At 45.6% G+C, this 16429-nt stretch overlaps 2 protein-coding genes across 4 annotated transcripts in view; one reads left to right on the top strand and one right to left on the bottom strand.

Annotated features, from left to right (window-relative positions):
- Positions 1-3277, top strand: part of FHL2 (four and a half LIM domains 2) — a 74664-nt gene extending 71387 nt beyond the window's left edge. For both annotated transcript variants that reach the window (XM_036262752.1, XM_036262753.1), the window contains exon 6: positions 1959-3277. In XM_036262752.1, the coding sequence (XP_036118645.1) occupies positions 1959-2110 (152 nt within the window). In that variant the 3' untranslated portion in view covers positions 2111-3277. The remainder of the gene's footprint in view (positions 1-1958) is intronic.
- A 4062-nt stretch (positions 3278-7339) lies between these two features.
- Positions 7340-15591, bottom strand: CUNH2orf49 (chromosome unknown C2orf49 homolog). 2 transcript variants are annotated; one of them, XM_036262561.1, is made up of 5 exons: positions 15468-15591; positions 13700-13866; positions 10003-10129; positions 9754-9876; positions 7419-7544 (listed from the first exon to the last, which is right to left on the bottom strand). In XM_036262561.1, exons 1-5 carry the CDS (start codon positions 15564-15566, stop codon positions 7488-7490), a joined length of 573 nt encoding a protein of 190 aa, XP_036118454.1. In that variant the 5' UTR covers positions 15567-15591; the 3' UTR covers positions 7419-7487. The 2 variants fall into 2 exon arrangements, with proteins under 2 accessions (XP_036118452.1, XP_036118454.1); XM_036262559.1 differs by having other exon boundaries at positions 7340-7544; positions 9754-10129.
- Positions 15592-16429: the final 838 nt, after the last annotated feature.

Genomic DNA, 16429 nt, shown 5'->3' on the forward strand with positions numbered 1-16429 from the left:
TCTAGACCGCCACAATAAGTGAGTTGTAATCTTTTTGCTGGAAAAGGGTCTTGCCTTTGATTAATAAAAAAAAAAAAACACGCCATGCCCTGGCCGGTTTGCCTCAGCGGTTAGAGCGTTGGCCTGTGGTCTGGAGAGACCCGAGATTGGTTCCCGCTAAGGGCATGTACCTCGGTTGCAGTTTGTCCCTGGCCCCGGTTGGGTCATGTGAGGGGCAGCCACTTGATGTGTCCCTTTCACGTCGATGTTTCACTCTCTCTCTCTCTCCCCCTCCCACTCTACTGAACAAAATATCAAAAAATGTCCTCGGGTGAGGATAAAAAATTTAAAAGGCAAGCAAACAAACAAACCCACCACGTGTCTGAAGCACAGCCCAGTGCGGTCACACGAGGTCTGCGTGTCTTCCACTGTCCCGCAGCCCCTGCCCCAAGTTCACGTGTTGCCTGAACCACTGGTTTGCAAACTTGGCCACACACTCAGAGCTCCCCAGGAGCTTTAGAAATTGCTGCTGCCTGGGTCATGATTTCATTGGCCGTGACCTGGAAGTTTTAAAAGCCTCCAGGTGATTCAGGTATGCAGGCGTCAGAGACGGAGGGCCTGCCTGCGGCTCTGGTTTGGCCTTGGGGCTAGGGTGTGGGCTCTGCGATCTGCAGGTCTTTCAGGGCCTGAGTAGGGGGAGAGGCAGTCAGTACTCCCGTCACATGCTGGTTGTGTAGCTTGGCTCTTCGTACAAAGCTATAGGATATGTAGAAGGGAGCTGAGAGCCACTGCTGGTGGAGCGGAGGAAGAAAAAGCAAGACTTGCAGTGGGACACGGTCAGTCCCAGCCCGTCGCTGTCTAGCTGAGGGAGGATGCATCTAGGCCTCAGGTCTCCCCCTGCAAAAAGGTTTCATGTCTGACGTCAGCCTCACCAGTTACGTTACAAAAGCAGCTTTGGACGAACTACAGACTTCTCGTGCTCGGCTGAGACCTCAAACTATTCCAGATGGAGTAGTTCGTGTGGTTAGTTTGTTTTTAATTGGTAGATTGAACCATTACTTCTGAAAAGAACTTTTTGTAATTGGAATTCGTGATCTAAATTTCATCAGAATTGATCCCAACTTAAGATCCTCATGAACTTGAGGCCGCACAAACTACAGCCAATGTACCTTAAATACTTGATAGGCATTCGTCATCAAACAAGAGTCAAGCACCCAAATTGAAATGTGTCCGAGCCGTCCTGTGCAGCCCACATCTGCGGACGGCTCTCGGCCCAGCAGCCCGACTTCCGCCCGTCTCCCCAAACCTGACCTTGTCCAGCTCTTCTCCTCCCACCTACCTTCCTGCTTCTGTCTTCTCATGAGAGCCCCTCTGTAAGGAAGTCCATCCCCTCCTCCCACACCCACATATTTATTTTGTTTTCTTTTATTGATTTTTAGAGAGGAAGGGAGAGGGAGAATCGCCACTGAGAGAGAACATCGATGCGCCGCCTCCTGCAGGTCCCCGCCAGGGATCGAGCCCACAACCTGGGCATGTGCCCTGCCCGGGAATCGAACCAGTGACCCTTCAGTGCACTGAATGACGCCCAACCAACAAGGCCACATATCACTTTCTTTTGTGAGATCTTTCCTGGCCATTCCAGAGAAAAATATTTTTCTCTTCAACCCTTTCTAGCCCTTCAGTAAATCACGAGAGGGTGCAGGCGCGGCACCTGGTGAAGGGGCTCACTGCTGCCTCATGGCTCGTCCTGCGGGGAGCAGGGCCCATAACTCCAGTAGCGCCCTCTGACCTGGCTGCTGTAGAGCCCTCTCTTCTGGTGTTTCTGAGCTCGCCGAGGCCGTGCGGAGTATCTGAGTCTCGCGTGCACCCAGAAACCCAGACTTTGAAGTGGGTCAGAGCAGAACTGCTTCAGTCCCAGCACGGAGCCTGGGGCTGACAGTCCCTTCCTCGCCTTACTGGTGCCATTTCTCTGCTCACAGGACTGGGCGGCACCAAGTACATCTCCTTCGAGGAGCGGCAGTGGCACAACGACTGCTTTAACTGCAAGAAGTGCTCCCTGTCGCTGGTGGGCCGCGGCTTCCTCACAGAGAGGGATGACATCCTGTGCCCCGACTGCGGGAAGGACATCTGAAGGCCACACGTCGCTGCTCGCCTCACAGATTTCTCTTCGTTCTCACCCAGGCCACATGAGACTCCTCTTGTGCTTCTCAGTGATCTTCACGTTGTCTAACCCTTTCCCCCTCTGTACTAGTTTAACCCCAGGGAAGGAGAAGACCCTATGGAAACCTTAGGTGGGAAGATGGTTTGAGTTTTCATAAGCAAGCCAAGCAAACCCAAGTGCCAAAGTCCTATTGCGTATGTACACGTGTACCTTGCTTTCACTGCGTATTTAATTTCTAAGTGTAACGAACACGTCACGAACGTGCATTTTCCACACTACATAAGCCGTGAAGGGCAGTGCTCACGACTGTAACGCCCTGCCAGGTAAGGCCTGCAGCAGGAGTCTGTGACTTGCAATAAAGGTATCCAGGCCCAGTGTGTGAAGTGGTGATTAACGTCAGGCTGTGTGCACACGGCCGCGTGGCACGCTGGCGGCTGTCCGATGGGTTCTGGGGGCGGGGCAGCGTGAAGGGAGCTGGTCCGTCAGCACCGGGACCCCCTTGCAGCCATCCCTGCACTCCCTGCTCCCAACTCCTCCTCTGGGAATGTGAGGCCCTGCACCTGAAGCAGTTCCGTGAGCTTGAGGATGAGCTGGTGACAGCGAAGGCCGTCCTGGGCCACCCGACAGCTCAGAGCCTTCATTGTCATGGCTCTTGCGCTGACCTGCCTTCCCTTTGTAACGTGCTGGACAGACACAGCGCCTGGAGGCCGGAGGGACGTCTCCTTCCTCTGTGTACCGGCAACCCGAGGAACTTGGGGTGTGCCGGGCCCTTCAGGGTGGCAGAGAAAGCAGAGGCGGTCCCTGCTGCACACAGCGCTCTGAGTCCGTGGCCGGGCCGGCCTGCAGTCACCCTGGAGCACGAACTGCTTTGTGGGCTAGGACCTTGCGTTTCTCCTTCAGGAACAGTAAGCTAAGGCGAGTGGTAAGTGACAGGAGACTGGCGGGAGCCCAGTCACACGGCGAGCACACGCGAGGGGCGAGGTAGTCCCGGCTGAGCGCTGTCACTGCGGGCGTGACCGTCTGGGGTGGGCCTTCCAGATTCGGTCAGTGGGGTGCTTTGCTCCACCAGAATAAACCCACCCTAGTTCGTTGTTGTGCCATCTTCTTCATGATATAAAAGTAAATGCATTCTTGCAAATGTGCGTTTGAAAATAAAAATAGAATTCCAAAAAACAAAAGCTTTCCAAATTTCATTATAGAACATCTTACCTGTTTCTTATTAAAACCACAAATACACTAGACGTATCCAACCTTCAATTACCCAACTTGTCAAAAACGGACGACTGTGGAGTCAGCGTTTGGACTGGCTGCCCTGGGACGTCATGCATGGAGCCACCTGGCAGCTGGGACGGATTTTCCCAGCAGGCTGTTCCCATCAGGGCTGCGGCGGGGGTTCACAAGTGACAGCAGAAGCCTTTGCTCGATCACAATCTACCATTTCTATGAAGCTTTCCCTAAGAGCTTCCCATAGCTGTCACCCCTTAAAATACCTTTTTTCAGAGGCCTTTCCCAGCCACGAGATCTCATTTCTCACCCTACCTTCCCCAGCCCTATTCCATGGTTAACCTTGATTTTTCCTCTCATCACAATGATCTATTATTTGTGGTTCACTTGCCTGTCTTCCCTTCAGGAGCAGGAACTTAATTCACATCTTTATTTTCCTGCCACATAGGGAAGACGACCAAATCTAGCAACAGCTGACAGAGCAGAGCACATCCACAAGTAAAAAGCACTTTAGTAAAAATCTAAATGGAAATAAGACTTTCTAGTCTCTTCTGTCCAGATCAAAAAAAAAAAAAAAAAAAATCAAGGATCTACATTGTAATTCCAGGTAGCTAATCAGAGGCTTTTCCAAGCGAGTTTAGAGCTTCACTATCAACATTAAGATACCGGTTTAGACATTAATTTGTTAAGACGACCCAAACACAAGCCCTCCATGAATCCCAGTTAGGAAAGCTCACAAGGGATGAGGTTCAGGGCCTTGTCTCCTTCCCTTCGAGTGCAGTGACCGGCACCGCCCGTCGCACCAGGGTGGCCTGCGCACCAGCCATTCCAGCCACACGCCCCCACAGCGGAGCCCCAGATGTGGGTCGACTGTTCCGAATCGTGCCTGAGTCTGATCAGTCCAGGTACAGAACGTTTTACTGTAAAAAATGACACCTTTCTATACAGTTTACTCAAATAAAAAGAGATAAAGTCACTACAGCGTATTTTTCACTTTATTTTTTTATGAATGACAGACCCACTCAACAATTTTATTCAGTTTATTTAAATAAGGATAAGGCTACTTAAAAGACTTTTTACATACAAAAAAATGTACATTACAAGGTTAAACCTCCTGTACTGAATTACAAAACCTGCACAAGCATTTAATAAAAGAGCACACTTAAAAACATTTGACCATTTTGTAGCCTCTAAGAATCACTGAAGTCCCATAGTGTGAACAGAGGAAGCTCTTACATACATGTGATTCAATCTACCAGCAGTTTTACTTAATGTAAGTTTTTAAAAGGTCACTGCTATTGAATGAGTCTCTAGATCAATTTTAGAATCATCTTTGAAAACTTAAGTCAACCAAAATATTATTTTAAATAATAATTACAATTCTGAAGAATTTTAATACTAGCAAAAATATTACGGCCTCATAGTTATGTTGAACCAACTCTCCAAAGTGCCTGGATGCTGCTATTTGGAAACCTGTACAGGCTTTACGGCCGGGGAAGCCACGCTGGGCCCTGGTGCTACGGGGCCACGACTTCCAGGACTCACGCAGTCCACGACCCCTCATGTGCCAGAGGCCAGGGTCAGCCTAGCTCCTCCCCACAGGGCGTGAGCTGGGCCAAGCTCTATGACTTGCAAACCTAACCCTGAAGCTCAGGACCTATAAAACGGAGGGAGATGAAGGCAAAAAAAAATATGGGAACAGAGGACAAGAAAAAGGAAAAGAGGGAACACAGAGGGGCAGGAAGAAAGAACAAGACCACCTATCAATGGCAGAAAGTGATAAAGTGCCCGTAACTATACCTCAGAAGCCACTCACTGACTCAAATGCCATTCACTTTCCTACCCCAGTAAGAAAATCTGGCTTTGATGGAGCACAGAATCAAGAGCGACAATAGTGACTCGTGTTAGTGAGTAAGGAGGGTTCCAAAGTTGTTAGCCATTCAAATCAAGTCCTTCTCAAATACAAACCTCACCAAAGCAACACTTCAAAACATAAGATCCCCAACACTTCCACTTCAGACTCCCGATATTGAGCAGGCTTCAGTCGTGGAGAAAGACTGCAGACAGCTGTCTCTCTGCTCCGTGGGAAGGCACAGTGCTCTGGATGTTGGTATGTGTAATACACAGCACACGGTTTAGCTCCTCCACGTTTCAAACTCAGAATAGCTCAAGAATATGCTGCTTTATGAGCACTGATTCTGAATGGTCATAATATAAACTTCAATTTGAAGCAACAATGTTACATAGTTCAGCTGTTATTACCAACCTACTTTGTAAGTTAAATATACAAATTAAAAATTAATTTTGAATAACTAAAAATAAGTTTCTACTGACTTAAAACTGTCAAATGGCTAATTCTCTCTTAATTAAGAGAGAAATGCAGATGAAAGCAAAGGGACAACTGAATATAAAATATAATTTGTCATTCTACCCTAAAATCTGCACTTTAAAAAATCTCCCTTAACATAGTTTTGTACAGGAATACATCTGTCCTTCAACAATGTTACATATGTCAGCCCTGCAGAGAGCTGTACATTAACAACTGACCCTAACTGACAGCTGAGCAACCCGTGCGCAACCCACTGCATGCAGATGTGCAGTCTGGACGAAGGCAGGGTGACTAGCAACTGCGGTTAGGGTTCTAGTACAGTCTGTGCCTGCAAGGCTGAAATAACTTTTTGTAAGGCTACTCAATAGCTGAACTAAAATCCTTGTTTTAACAAATCAAAAGAGGAATGAGACTGCTCTAAAAAGTATTGAAAAGACAAACCCCAATTTGAAGATCAATCATACAAAGAAAAAAGTATAAAGCATTCTTGCATTGGGTTAGAAACACACAGCAGAAAAGTAGACACTAGAACTCACAAATATAAGATATAACCCTATTGTCTCGCCGACTTCAATTATACTGTTGGAATATTATCACGTTAACACAAAAACAAAACCTCAGAAAATGTGTCTGTCTGACAGCCTGTGGAAAGGGCCCGTGCTGCACCAGCAGGACCCGGCCAGATGGCTCTTCCATGCTGTCACTGTGTACTGACTTCTGACGCCAGTACCTTTCTCCTGGCCTACCCAGATCACACAGGATTTCCCCCTTCACTGCCACTCCCTGCTCTTAAAATCTACAATTTCACCCCCTCTTCCTGTTCACTAAACTTTCTGCCAACGGGTACCACCTCTAACATGATTCCTTCACCTGAAGATTTTAAAATCAGCCTCATTAAGCTCCTAGGAGGAAGAGACACCCGAGCTCAGAGTGTGATCACAGACTGCTCATGAAAAGAGTAGGTAGGACTGCTCCATGACAAGAACATTCTGCAAGTGGACTTGGGGTGACAGTGACCAGTCATCTTATAAGAAGTCAATTCTGCTCTAACTTCAAGGGAAGGAGCAATAGCAAGCATGTAAAAACAGCAACTTATCTGTATATTCTGAGTAGTTTATTGGCAGCACTGCAAATATGCTTTTCTTGGTGAACCTCAAGGATGAATTTATTAAAACACTGTGATGAACTGTTATATTCTTTTGCTTGGGAAAAGAAATAAAAATTGTGAACTTCTAAAATATTTGAGTCAAAAAGATAAAAAACAATCTCAAAGTTCTCCAAAGACTGAAACAGCCTAATGAGAGTAATTCCTAAAATTCATTACATGCTTTATACCAGACTTGTAACTTACTGATTTGACTCGGGTCAATATAGATGACTTATACTAAGCCACTCGTTTGAAAAGAAATTCTTTCCGCCCTGGCCAGTGTGGCTCACAGTTGGCTGAGCTTCGATTCCTGGTCAGAGCACATGTCCCAATTTTAGGCTTGATCCCCAGCAAGGGGTGTGCAGGAGGCAGCTGATGGATGTTCCTCTCTCCCTCTCTATCTAAAAATCAATAAAAACATTTAAAAAAAAAGTCTTTTCCTAATCGAGGAAAAAAAAGGCATTTTTTTTTTTTTTCTTTTAAAGGCAGGCAGGCAGGCAGGGAGGAAAAGAAAAGACTTTAATTTTTTTAACCTAATTTTAAACCTCTTAAGAAAATTTCAAAATAATCAAGATCTCTATAAATACTGTCAATATATGTGAACTTGTTTGAAAACTAGTTATATTTACATTTTTGGAAACTTTCCTTCATGGCCATGTAACGTGTTGTATCTTCCTCTTTGCTTCTGGGGGCTTCAGATTATTCTAAAAAGACAAACAGAAATCAGTTATACTTACAAAAATGTCAGAGAATAACAAATGCACATTTCAAACCAAGGTTTACTACTGATGCACAAATGGTAGATCACTGCTGCCACCTGGTGGGGAAAGATTTCAGGAGATCCGGAGAAAGAGCAGCCTCCTGGGCTCCCATTTCTCTGCTGTGGGTCCCAAATGTTTACCTCTCAGATTCTCCCAGGGCACTTCCAACATGTCCAGACCTGGGCCTTATCCCACTGGATTAGCATCCAGAGGGCAGGGATGAGGAGGCACTGACCTCCAATTCTCTGGAAGCTCCTTCAGGTGACCCTGAGGTGTGCTCAGAACTCAGACCGCTGACTGCGGGGCTGTTTCCTCCCTGCCACGCCCATGCCCTCCCCCAGTCTCCCCGCGTCCTCCCAGTCTCCAGGCGTCCTCCCCCAGCCTCCCCGCGTCCTCAATCTCACAGCCCAAGAGCTTAGCACAAGAACAGATTTTTACAAAATCGCGCCTGAGCCTGGCTCGCATGGTTGGAGAGCTGTCCTATGCACTAAAGAGTGTCCCAGGCCCAGTCAGGGCACATACCTAAGTTGTGGGTTCAATCCCTGGTTGGGCTGCATACGGGAGGCAGCCAAACGATGTTTCTCTCTCTCCCTTCCTCTCTCTAGAAAATATATATTTGGGTGAGGATTAAAAATAAATAAGCAACAGAAAATTTAAAAATCAACCTCTGAAAGAGTAAAAATTCTGAGTAGAATAATGTTTTCTCAGAAACTGAAGAAAAAGCAGCGCCAGTCAGGGCCCCAGAGGCGGGGGGAGGGTTGGGGACCAAAAAAAATCCTTGAAGCTCTCTCCTTATTGTAATATTTGCGGGTGGATTCTTCCTCCCATTCCCCTCTGACTCCCTTCTCCTGTTTCCCACAAAGTGACTGAGTTGTGTGGAGGTAGCATGGTGTCCTAAGTGCATTTCTGGGACCAAGCAGACCTGAATTCTAACTGCAATCTGGCTGCTTATTGACTCTGGAACCTTGGACGAGTTCATTTAAATTACCTAAGTTTCTGTTTTCTCATCTGTGAAATGGAAATAACAACTGTGTTTACGTCACAGAACTGCTGAAAGGATTCAATAAACTAATAGAAGAACTTCGGGCCGGTTAAATACACAGTAGCTGTCTTTTTCCAAGGCCTATTGTTTTAGACTGTTCGAACTACTCTGAGTTTTTATCCCTTTGACATACAATTTGAAGATAATAAAGCCAAAGTATATACTACAAGAATGTGCTACAGACTGAATGTCTGTGTCCCCTAAGTATCTTATGTTGAAACCTAACCCCCAATATAATATTTGGAGGTGAGGCCTTTGGGGTGATTAAGTCGTGAGAGTGGAGCCCTCATGAATGGGACTGGTCTTCTTACAAGAGACTCCAGAACTCCTCTGCCCCCTGTGCCACGTGAGGACACAGGGGCAAACAGCTAACTATGAACCAGGAATGGGTCCTCACCAGACCTCAAATCTGCCAGTGCTTTGATTCTGGACTTCTTACCCTCCAGGACTGTAAGAAACAACTGTTTGTTGCTTGAGCCATCCAGGCAATGGTATTTTTGTTATAGCAGTCTGAAAGGACTAAGAGAAGGAATAAAGGCTATGAAACTGCTGGATGTTCACATAAGCTCATAAATTAAACTCTAAATAAACTGTGTTAACGGTATCAAGTCTGCCAGCACATAAAATGCGAAAGTACAGCAGAACACAACACAGATTCCCCCAAACATCCTCCATGCCTCCAAGGACAAGGACACTGAGGGGCGGGAGGCAAGGGGGAAATCCTAGACTCCAGTGTGGTTTTAAGTGCAAAACAAAGATCAGGCTCTACAAGGCTACTGAAATGTGTGACCCTGCACAAATTACACGCTGAGTCTTATTAACAAAAGTCTTCTTTTTTGGTTCCAAGATACTTAAAAGACTTAAACGAGAAAAATCTAGGGTAAGCGTCTGAGAGACTCTTTACACATTTTAAGCAGAAAAAAAGAAAACCAAGTATATATATTTTTTTAAGTGTTAGTTTATCATCATGGATTAAAATTCCGGGGTTTTAAACACGAGAAGTGAGGTGTAAAGACAGCGCCTGGAAGGGCTGGCGAACAGCCTGCAGCCACAGCCAACTGCGCAGAGCTCACGCCCTCTCCACGCGCACGGACAGGAGCCCACACTCACCACAGCCTCGGCTTCCTCTTTAGGAGCAGCTCGCTTTAACTTCACTGGAGTGGTTCCCACAGGGGACAAAGGCGGCAACTTCATAGGGCCCAAAGGACTTTTCCCATGCGTGAAGTCATGGTTCTGTTTAGTGTCATTGTTATTGTGTTCCATTTTATTGTTCATAGGCAAATTGGAAGACAAAATTAGGGGAGAAACACTTGAAGAGGAATTTGAGAATTTTCGAAAGGCATTACTGGTAGAGCTTGCCTGAGGGGGAGGCTTGAGTTGATCATTATCCCCATTCTCTGTCTTTTTCACTTTTATGCTTGTACTTGTTGAACTTCCATCAAACACAATGAGGGGTCTTTTCTTTGACACATCTACAGTGCTACTCCTAAAATAAAAGAGATGCATTCGTGAAAAATACCATCTGTAATGGCAAAGCAGTTACTAGAATGCAAAGTTAAAACAAATAATGACCAAAGAAATTTACTAAAAAGACGAATCTATTGTACGTAGGACAACTAGAAATGAAATTTTCTGTTACACTCTAAAGAATTATTTTTAAAACATCAATTGACCAAGCCCAAAATTTAAAACAGAATTTTCTAGTAACTAAAATTTTTAATTTAAAAAAATCATCTTATTGATAGTTATCTTGACCATGTTTAATTATTTAGGACAAATAAACTATAAAACTATATCAAGACTACCATAGTGGCAATCTATATACAACAATACAGAACATTCTATTCCATTCATTAAGGTCTCTAAGGCCAAGGCATTTTCTAAACTAACTATAACTGTAACATCTGTATGATTTTAATTTTAAAATTTAGCAAGTCTTCATATTTAGCTTCTGAAAACCTAATTTCCACTCTAACCATGATAAAACCATTTGTTCATTATTCTTTGTACCTCAAACAACAGATTTATGATTAAAAAAAACAAACTTCTAATTAAGTATGTTAAGAGGACTTGAGCAAGAACACGTCAGCCTTGCTACTCAAAGTGTGGTCCAGGGATCAGCAGTATCAGCTTCTTAGGAGCTTGTAAAACTTCAGAATCTGCTTTTTAACCAGACGCCAAGTGACTGGCCAAACTCACCCATTCCTGGGCCACACTGACAATCATTTGGTAGAAGATGAGAATAAGCTCAGGTGCACCCATGGCCAGTGCAGAGGGAGCAGAAGGGCTGAGAGGAGGCGCACCAGCTTGTGAGAGTTCAATCTAAGATTTGAGGCAAATTCAAGTTTGAGAAGCGCTACAATGATGTGGTCCCAGTCTGTGTGACCCGGGTATGTCAAAAACTTCTCTGGAGCTCAGATCCTCCAGAGAAAAAATAATCAGTAATTCAATAATACCTGATGGTCTCTTAGATCCTTCCAGCTTCAATGCTCTGATATAAGAGTCAAACTATGATTTAAAAACAAAAACAAAAAACAGAGCCAAAGATCCTTTCCAAAATGACACTGAGGGACTAAAATGGACTGTCATAAGAAGTATAACAGGACTGAAAGCTTTGCTTAGGATAAAGTGCGTAAATGTGCAGATAAAGAAGAAAATACTGCCCCAGCTGGTTTAGTTCAGTGGTTAGAGTGTCAGCCCAAGGACTAAAGAGACGAGGGTTCGATTCCGGTCAAGGGAATGGACCTCGATTACAGTTCAGTCCCCGGGCCTGGTTGGGGTCATGCAAGAGGCAGCCAAACAATGTGTCTCTCTCACATCCCCCTCCCTCTTTTCCTCCCTTCCACTGTATCTGAAGATAAATGGAAAAGTTATGCTCAGGTGAGGATTTAAAAAAAAAGAAAATACTTTCGTAGTAAGAATCAACAGAAGTAAATTAAAGTTATGCACAGCATAATCCATAGTTATAAAAGTTAACACTAAAACACAGCCTGTACCAACATGCAACCATGTAGCTAAAATAATGCTCAATCTGAACCGAATGTGTTCTTGATCAAAAGTGAGGCTGTATATTTATTTACCTTCCAAAAAACTCTGAGCACACGTGCCGCATTCTTCAACTATTCTTGGAGAATAATCTCCCTACCAGTTAGAAGTCGTTCTTCATTATTCATAACTAAAGATTAAAACCACAAATCAGCCCTGGCCAGTTTGGCTCAGCAGTTAGAGCATCACCCCATGGACCAAAGAGTTGAGGGTTCAATTCCGGTCAAGGGCACATACCTCAGCTGCGGTTTCCTGGCTGGTTTGGCTCAACGGTTAAAGCATCACCCCATGGACCAAAGAGTTGAGGGTTCAATTCCGGTCAAGGGCACATACCTCAGTTGCAGTTTGGTCCCCAGCCCTGGTCAGGTTCCTACAGGAGGCAACCAGTCAATGTGTCTTTCTCACATGAATGTTTCTCTCTCTCCCCCTCCCTCCCTCCCACTGTATCTAACGATAAATGGAAAAATATCCTCAGGTGAGGATTAAAAACACACACACACACAAATCAACTTAGAATTAGCATTCCCCCTCACCCCTGCCCACTCCGTCTTCTCTCACTGTCACTTCTACGTTGCTCATTGCTTCTGTACAAACAGAAGGCTCTAAAAGGAAATTCAGTAATTAGTAACAACTAATGATAAAAGAGATGGGAAAAGAAATAACTAGCCCACTTAGGGACCTTTGGATACTTTGTCCTCATTAACTAACCAACTACGCTGAATAATCACATGTAACTTTCATTTTTTTTTTTTTTTATCCTCACCTGAGGACATTTCTGCATTTTTTATTCAGATAGAGTGGGAGGGAGAGAGAGGAAGAGAGAGAGAGAGAAACATCGATGTGAAAGGGACACATCGAGTGGCTGCCACCCATACGACCAACCAGGGCCGGGGACAAACTGCAACCGACGTACATGCCCTTAGCGGGAACCGAACTCGGGTCTCTCTGGACCGCAGGCCGACGCTCTAACTGCTGAGCCAAACTGGCCAGGGCCACATGTAACTTTCAAAGGGAAATTCATTTACTTGTGGTTCTATAAACAATTTTCTGAAATTTAAAAATTTTAAATAGTATCCCTAAATCTATATGAATCTCTTCATTTCTATATTATTCAAAGACCTTAGAGTCTCGACTCCATTTTTCTCACAATTCAGTACATGTTGTTGGCTCTACCTCTAAAATACATTCAAACCCCAACCATTTCTTATCAAGCCCACTACCTCAGTTGAAGTCACCACCAGCTACTGCCTGGATTACTGCAGTCTCCTAACTGGTTTCCCTGTTCCCTCCTCCACCTTAAATCACTTCTCAGTACAGCATGACCTGATGTAAATCAGATGGTGTCATCACTTTGCTCAAAATCCTCCAGTGCCTTCTCATCTCAAGAGTAAAGCCAAAGTCCTCACAAGGATACCTTGCTCTCTACTTTCTAGGTCTCCTTACTGAAATGGCATTTCTCAGTAAGGCTGTCCTGGCCACTCGAATTAAAACTGTAATCCCTCTCACTGCTTTCTTTCCTCCTTTCCATCTGTCACCATGTAACATACCGTACATTTTACTTAACTTTTTTTTTATCCTCACCCGAGGATTTTGCATTTATCTTCAGATAGAGCGGGAGGGAGAGAGGGGGGGGAAGAGAGACAGAGAAACATCGATGTGAGAGAGACACTTCGACTGGCTGCCACCCACACAACCTCAACTGGGGCTGGGGACAAACTGCAACCAAGGTACATGTCCTAGTGGGAATCGAACTCGGGACTCTCTGGTCCACGGGCCGACGCTCTAACCGCTGAGCCAAACTGGCCAGGGCTTACTTAACTTTTTTATTATGTTTCTTCCTATTAAAATATGAGCAGGGAATTTTGTCACTTTTATTAATGGTATATGTATAGTGCCTGGTGCTCAACAAATAGTTGTTAAGGAAATGAAAACATTTTAAGTTTACCTGGGGAAAAAAGAAAAGTAAAATTGTTTGGTCATATAAGATGAAAACTAGAACCACTGAAAGTACCTTTTAGTCTCATTTTTTGGCTCATATTGTTCTCTCTTCTTTTCCATCATTTTCCCCCACCTGTTCTTAGGCAAATCTCTCCGAGGCAATGGTATTGCGTGCTTAACATAGAGATCAGTGAGGTTGTCTTTGTTTATGCTTATGTCATTTTCAACAGCTATGTTCTTCTGTGGAAAAGGAAACAAAAGTAATAAAACAACATCCTTCTATCAACATCTAACCACCTACCTACCTAACGGCAAAACAGTGCTGCTTAAATAAGAAATTATAAAATCATTATGACAACTAGACACATGCTTATGGGTCCTTTATAATACTGAAAAACAAAAAACAGTATAACTAGGTTAAACTCTAAATATTAGGTTCAGCCTCATCTTAAAGGCAGTGGCCATATGTTCTCAGTGTGACAAGGACTGCTGTCCATAGAGATCAGCCAAAACCCCAGGCAATAGAGCACGTCCATTAGCATCATCTTAATGTATGAAGGGAATAAAAATGGGTGACTGCCTGGGGAAACCAACCAAAAGAAAACTAACAATGAAGGAAGATAAGGGTGGAAATGAGATCATGGGCTCAATTGCAATTCCAAAAGGCCTGGAAACATTTGTATTTAGTAGGAGTGACAAAATAAATCCAATCTATGTCATCTGTTAAACTTCCTCCAATCTCCCTATTTCCCCCTTCAAGACTTAAAAGCACAAATTTTACTCCTTTTCTCTCTTATACTAGATAATCCTTTATTACCAATTTTCACCCTGTACTCCTTCAGAGATATATGGAAACCCTGGGGGTTCTCTAAGACAACATTCCCAGAGAGTTCACTGGCAAGTTAGCTTGGGAAGCACTGCTCAAGAGCGGGGCCACTCAAACTGTGATCCCCGAACTAGCAGCAAGTTGTTAAAAATGCAGATTTTTCAGGCCACACCCCAGAACTACAGAATCGGACACTCTGGGGATGAAGCCAGCAATACATGTGTTTTAACAAGCCCTGGGGTGACTCTGACTTATCTAAGAAGTTTGAGAAACACAGGTGAAAGGTAACTGATATCACTAAAATAATCGTCCTAGCAGCGAGGCTTGATGAAATTAGACAAAGATACAGTACAGTACGAAAGGTCCAGAAAACACAAGAAAAACAAAATATGCTACATAAGACCCCAAGGAAACGTTCAATAATTCTCTAATTATTTTAACTTTAAACAAAATGTATCACTTTTTGTCCTCTTCCTTTTCGTCTACTATCAGAGGCCACATTAGTTGAAAAAGAGCAAAGGCTACACTGAGAGCCTAGAACCCCGAATTCTCCTCCTGGCTGCATCCTTTCCCGCATTGATCTATGCTGTGACCTTACATAAGGCAGTTCGCCTCTCTGGGACTCAGTCACCCCGTCTTTAATCGGGGTGAGTGTGGAGCACGAGCGATTTCTCCGATGCTCTCCAGCCCTCACAGTCCCTGGTGACCTCCCTTCTGCGATTCCTCCCCGTCCCTCTCTTCCTGCTTCCATACAGGCCGCGGGGGTCGCCCAGGACTCCTCTAGGCCAGCCATCCAGGACCCGAAAAGAAAAGCCCTAACTCCCAGGAATTCCTGGTAGGCTAAGGACGTCCCATTTCCGGACGGGGGCGTGGGGAGACCAGGACGGTCGGTGCGAAGTGCCGCACGAACCGGCGGGAGAGGCGACGGCGGCGGGTGTGTCCGCCGCGGGAGAATACTTGGGGCGGGCTCGGTCCGAGCGCCTCCTCCACCAGGCCCGCCCGCCCGGCGCCCGACCTGCTCCAGCGTGAGGAGAAGGAACTCCTGCGACAGCAGCTCCGGGTGCAGCAGCAGCTCCGAGTCCGTGCAGCTGCGGCCGGCCACATCCCCAGCCATCGTCGCCAGGAGACCCCGGCCAGCTACCCACAAGGCTCCGCGAAGGAAGCGTCCCGGAAGTGACGTTGGCCGCGAGAGTGTCGTCACTCTGGGTGCGCCGCTCGTCCGCCTCTCGCCGCGCGGCTGGCGGGGCTGGGAAGGCTCTCGCCGGGGAGTCCTCTCCCGGCGGAAGAAGTGAAAGTGCTGTCTGCCGAGCAGTGGGTGGCATTTCGCGTCTGGCAGGAAGCGAGGAAAAGCGAAGTTCACGGGCTGGCCGCGATTGGTCGCGCCTCCCGTGACGTCCAGCGGCAGAGGCCGGAGGGATTCCCGGGCAGCCGCGCGGGAAGGAGGCCGGGAAGGCAGATGGACGTCGACCTAAAGATGGCGCTTTGTCGCGTCTGAAACTGGCTGCGTTTTCTTTTTAACTTGGCCATCGTTTGTTTCCTACTCCCGCTTTGATTTCTGCAAGGCCAGGGCCTTTACCTCCCAATGCCTAGTGCATATAGGTACGCAGGTGTTTGCTCCCTGAAATAATACTCGAAGCTCACCTGCTCTCCTAAGAAAATAACCGACAGAACGCCGGTGACAACGTCCAAACGTTTGTTAGACATTTACCATGTGCCAGGTCCTGCGTTTTGTGCAGACTGCCTCATTCCTCGGAACAGCCCTGTGAGATACATAGTACTAGAATGCCTTTTTTTTTTTTTTGAGAGAGAGAGAGAGAGAGGAAACAGGCATGGGGTAATTTGCTCAAGTTATTGCAGTGTCTACAAAAATGTGAAGATCAGAGGATGCCAAAAAATAAACCTTGAAAGAGTTGGAAAATAAGTGAGATCATAAATCAAAAAGACTAGGTAAAGTTGAGAGATGTTTTGCAATCTTTC

Source organism: Molossus molossus, unplaced genomic scaffold (assembly GCF_014108415.1).
Source record: "Molossus molossus isolate mMolMol1 unplaced genomic scaffold, mMolMol1.p scaffold_m16_p_15, whole genome shotgun sequence".
Lineage (NCBI taxonomy): Eukaryota > Metazoa > Chordata > Mammalia > Chiroptera > Molossidae > Molossus > Molossus molossus.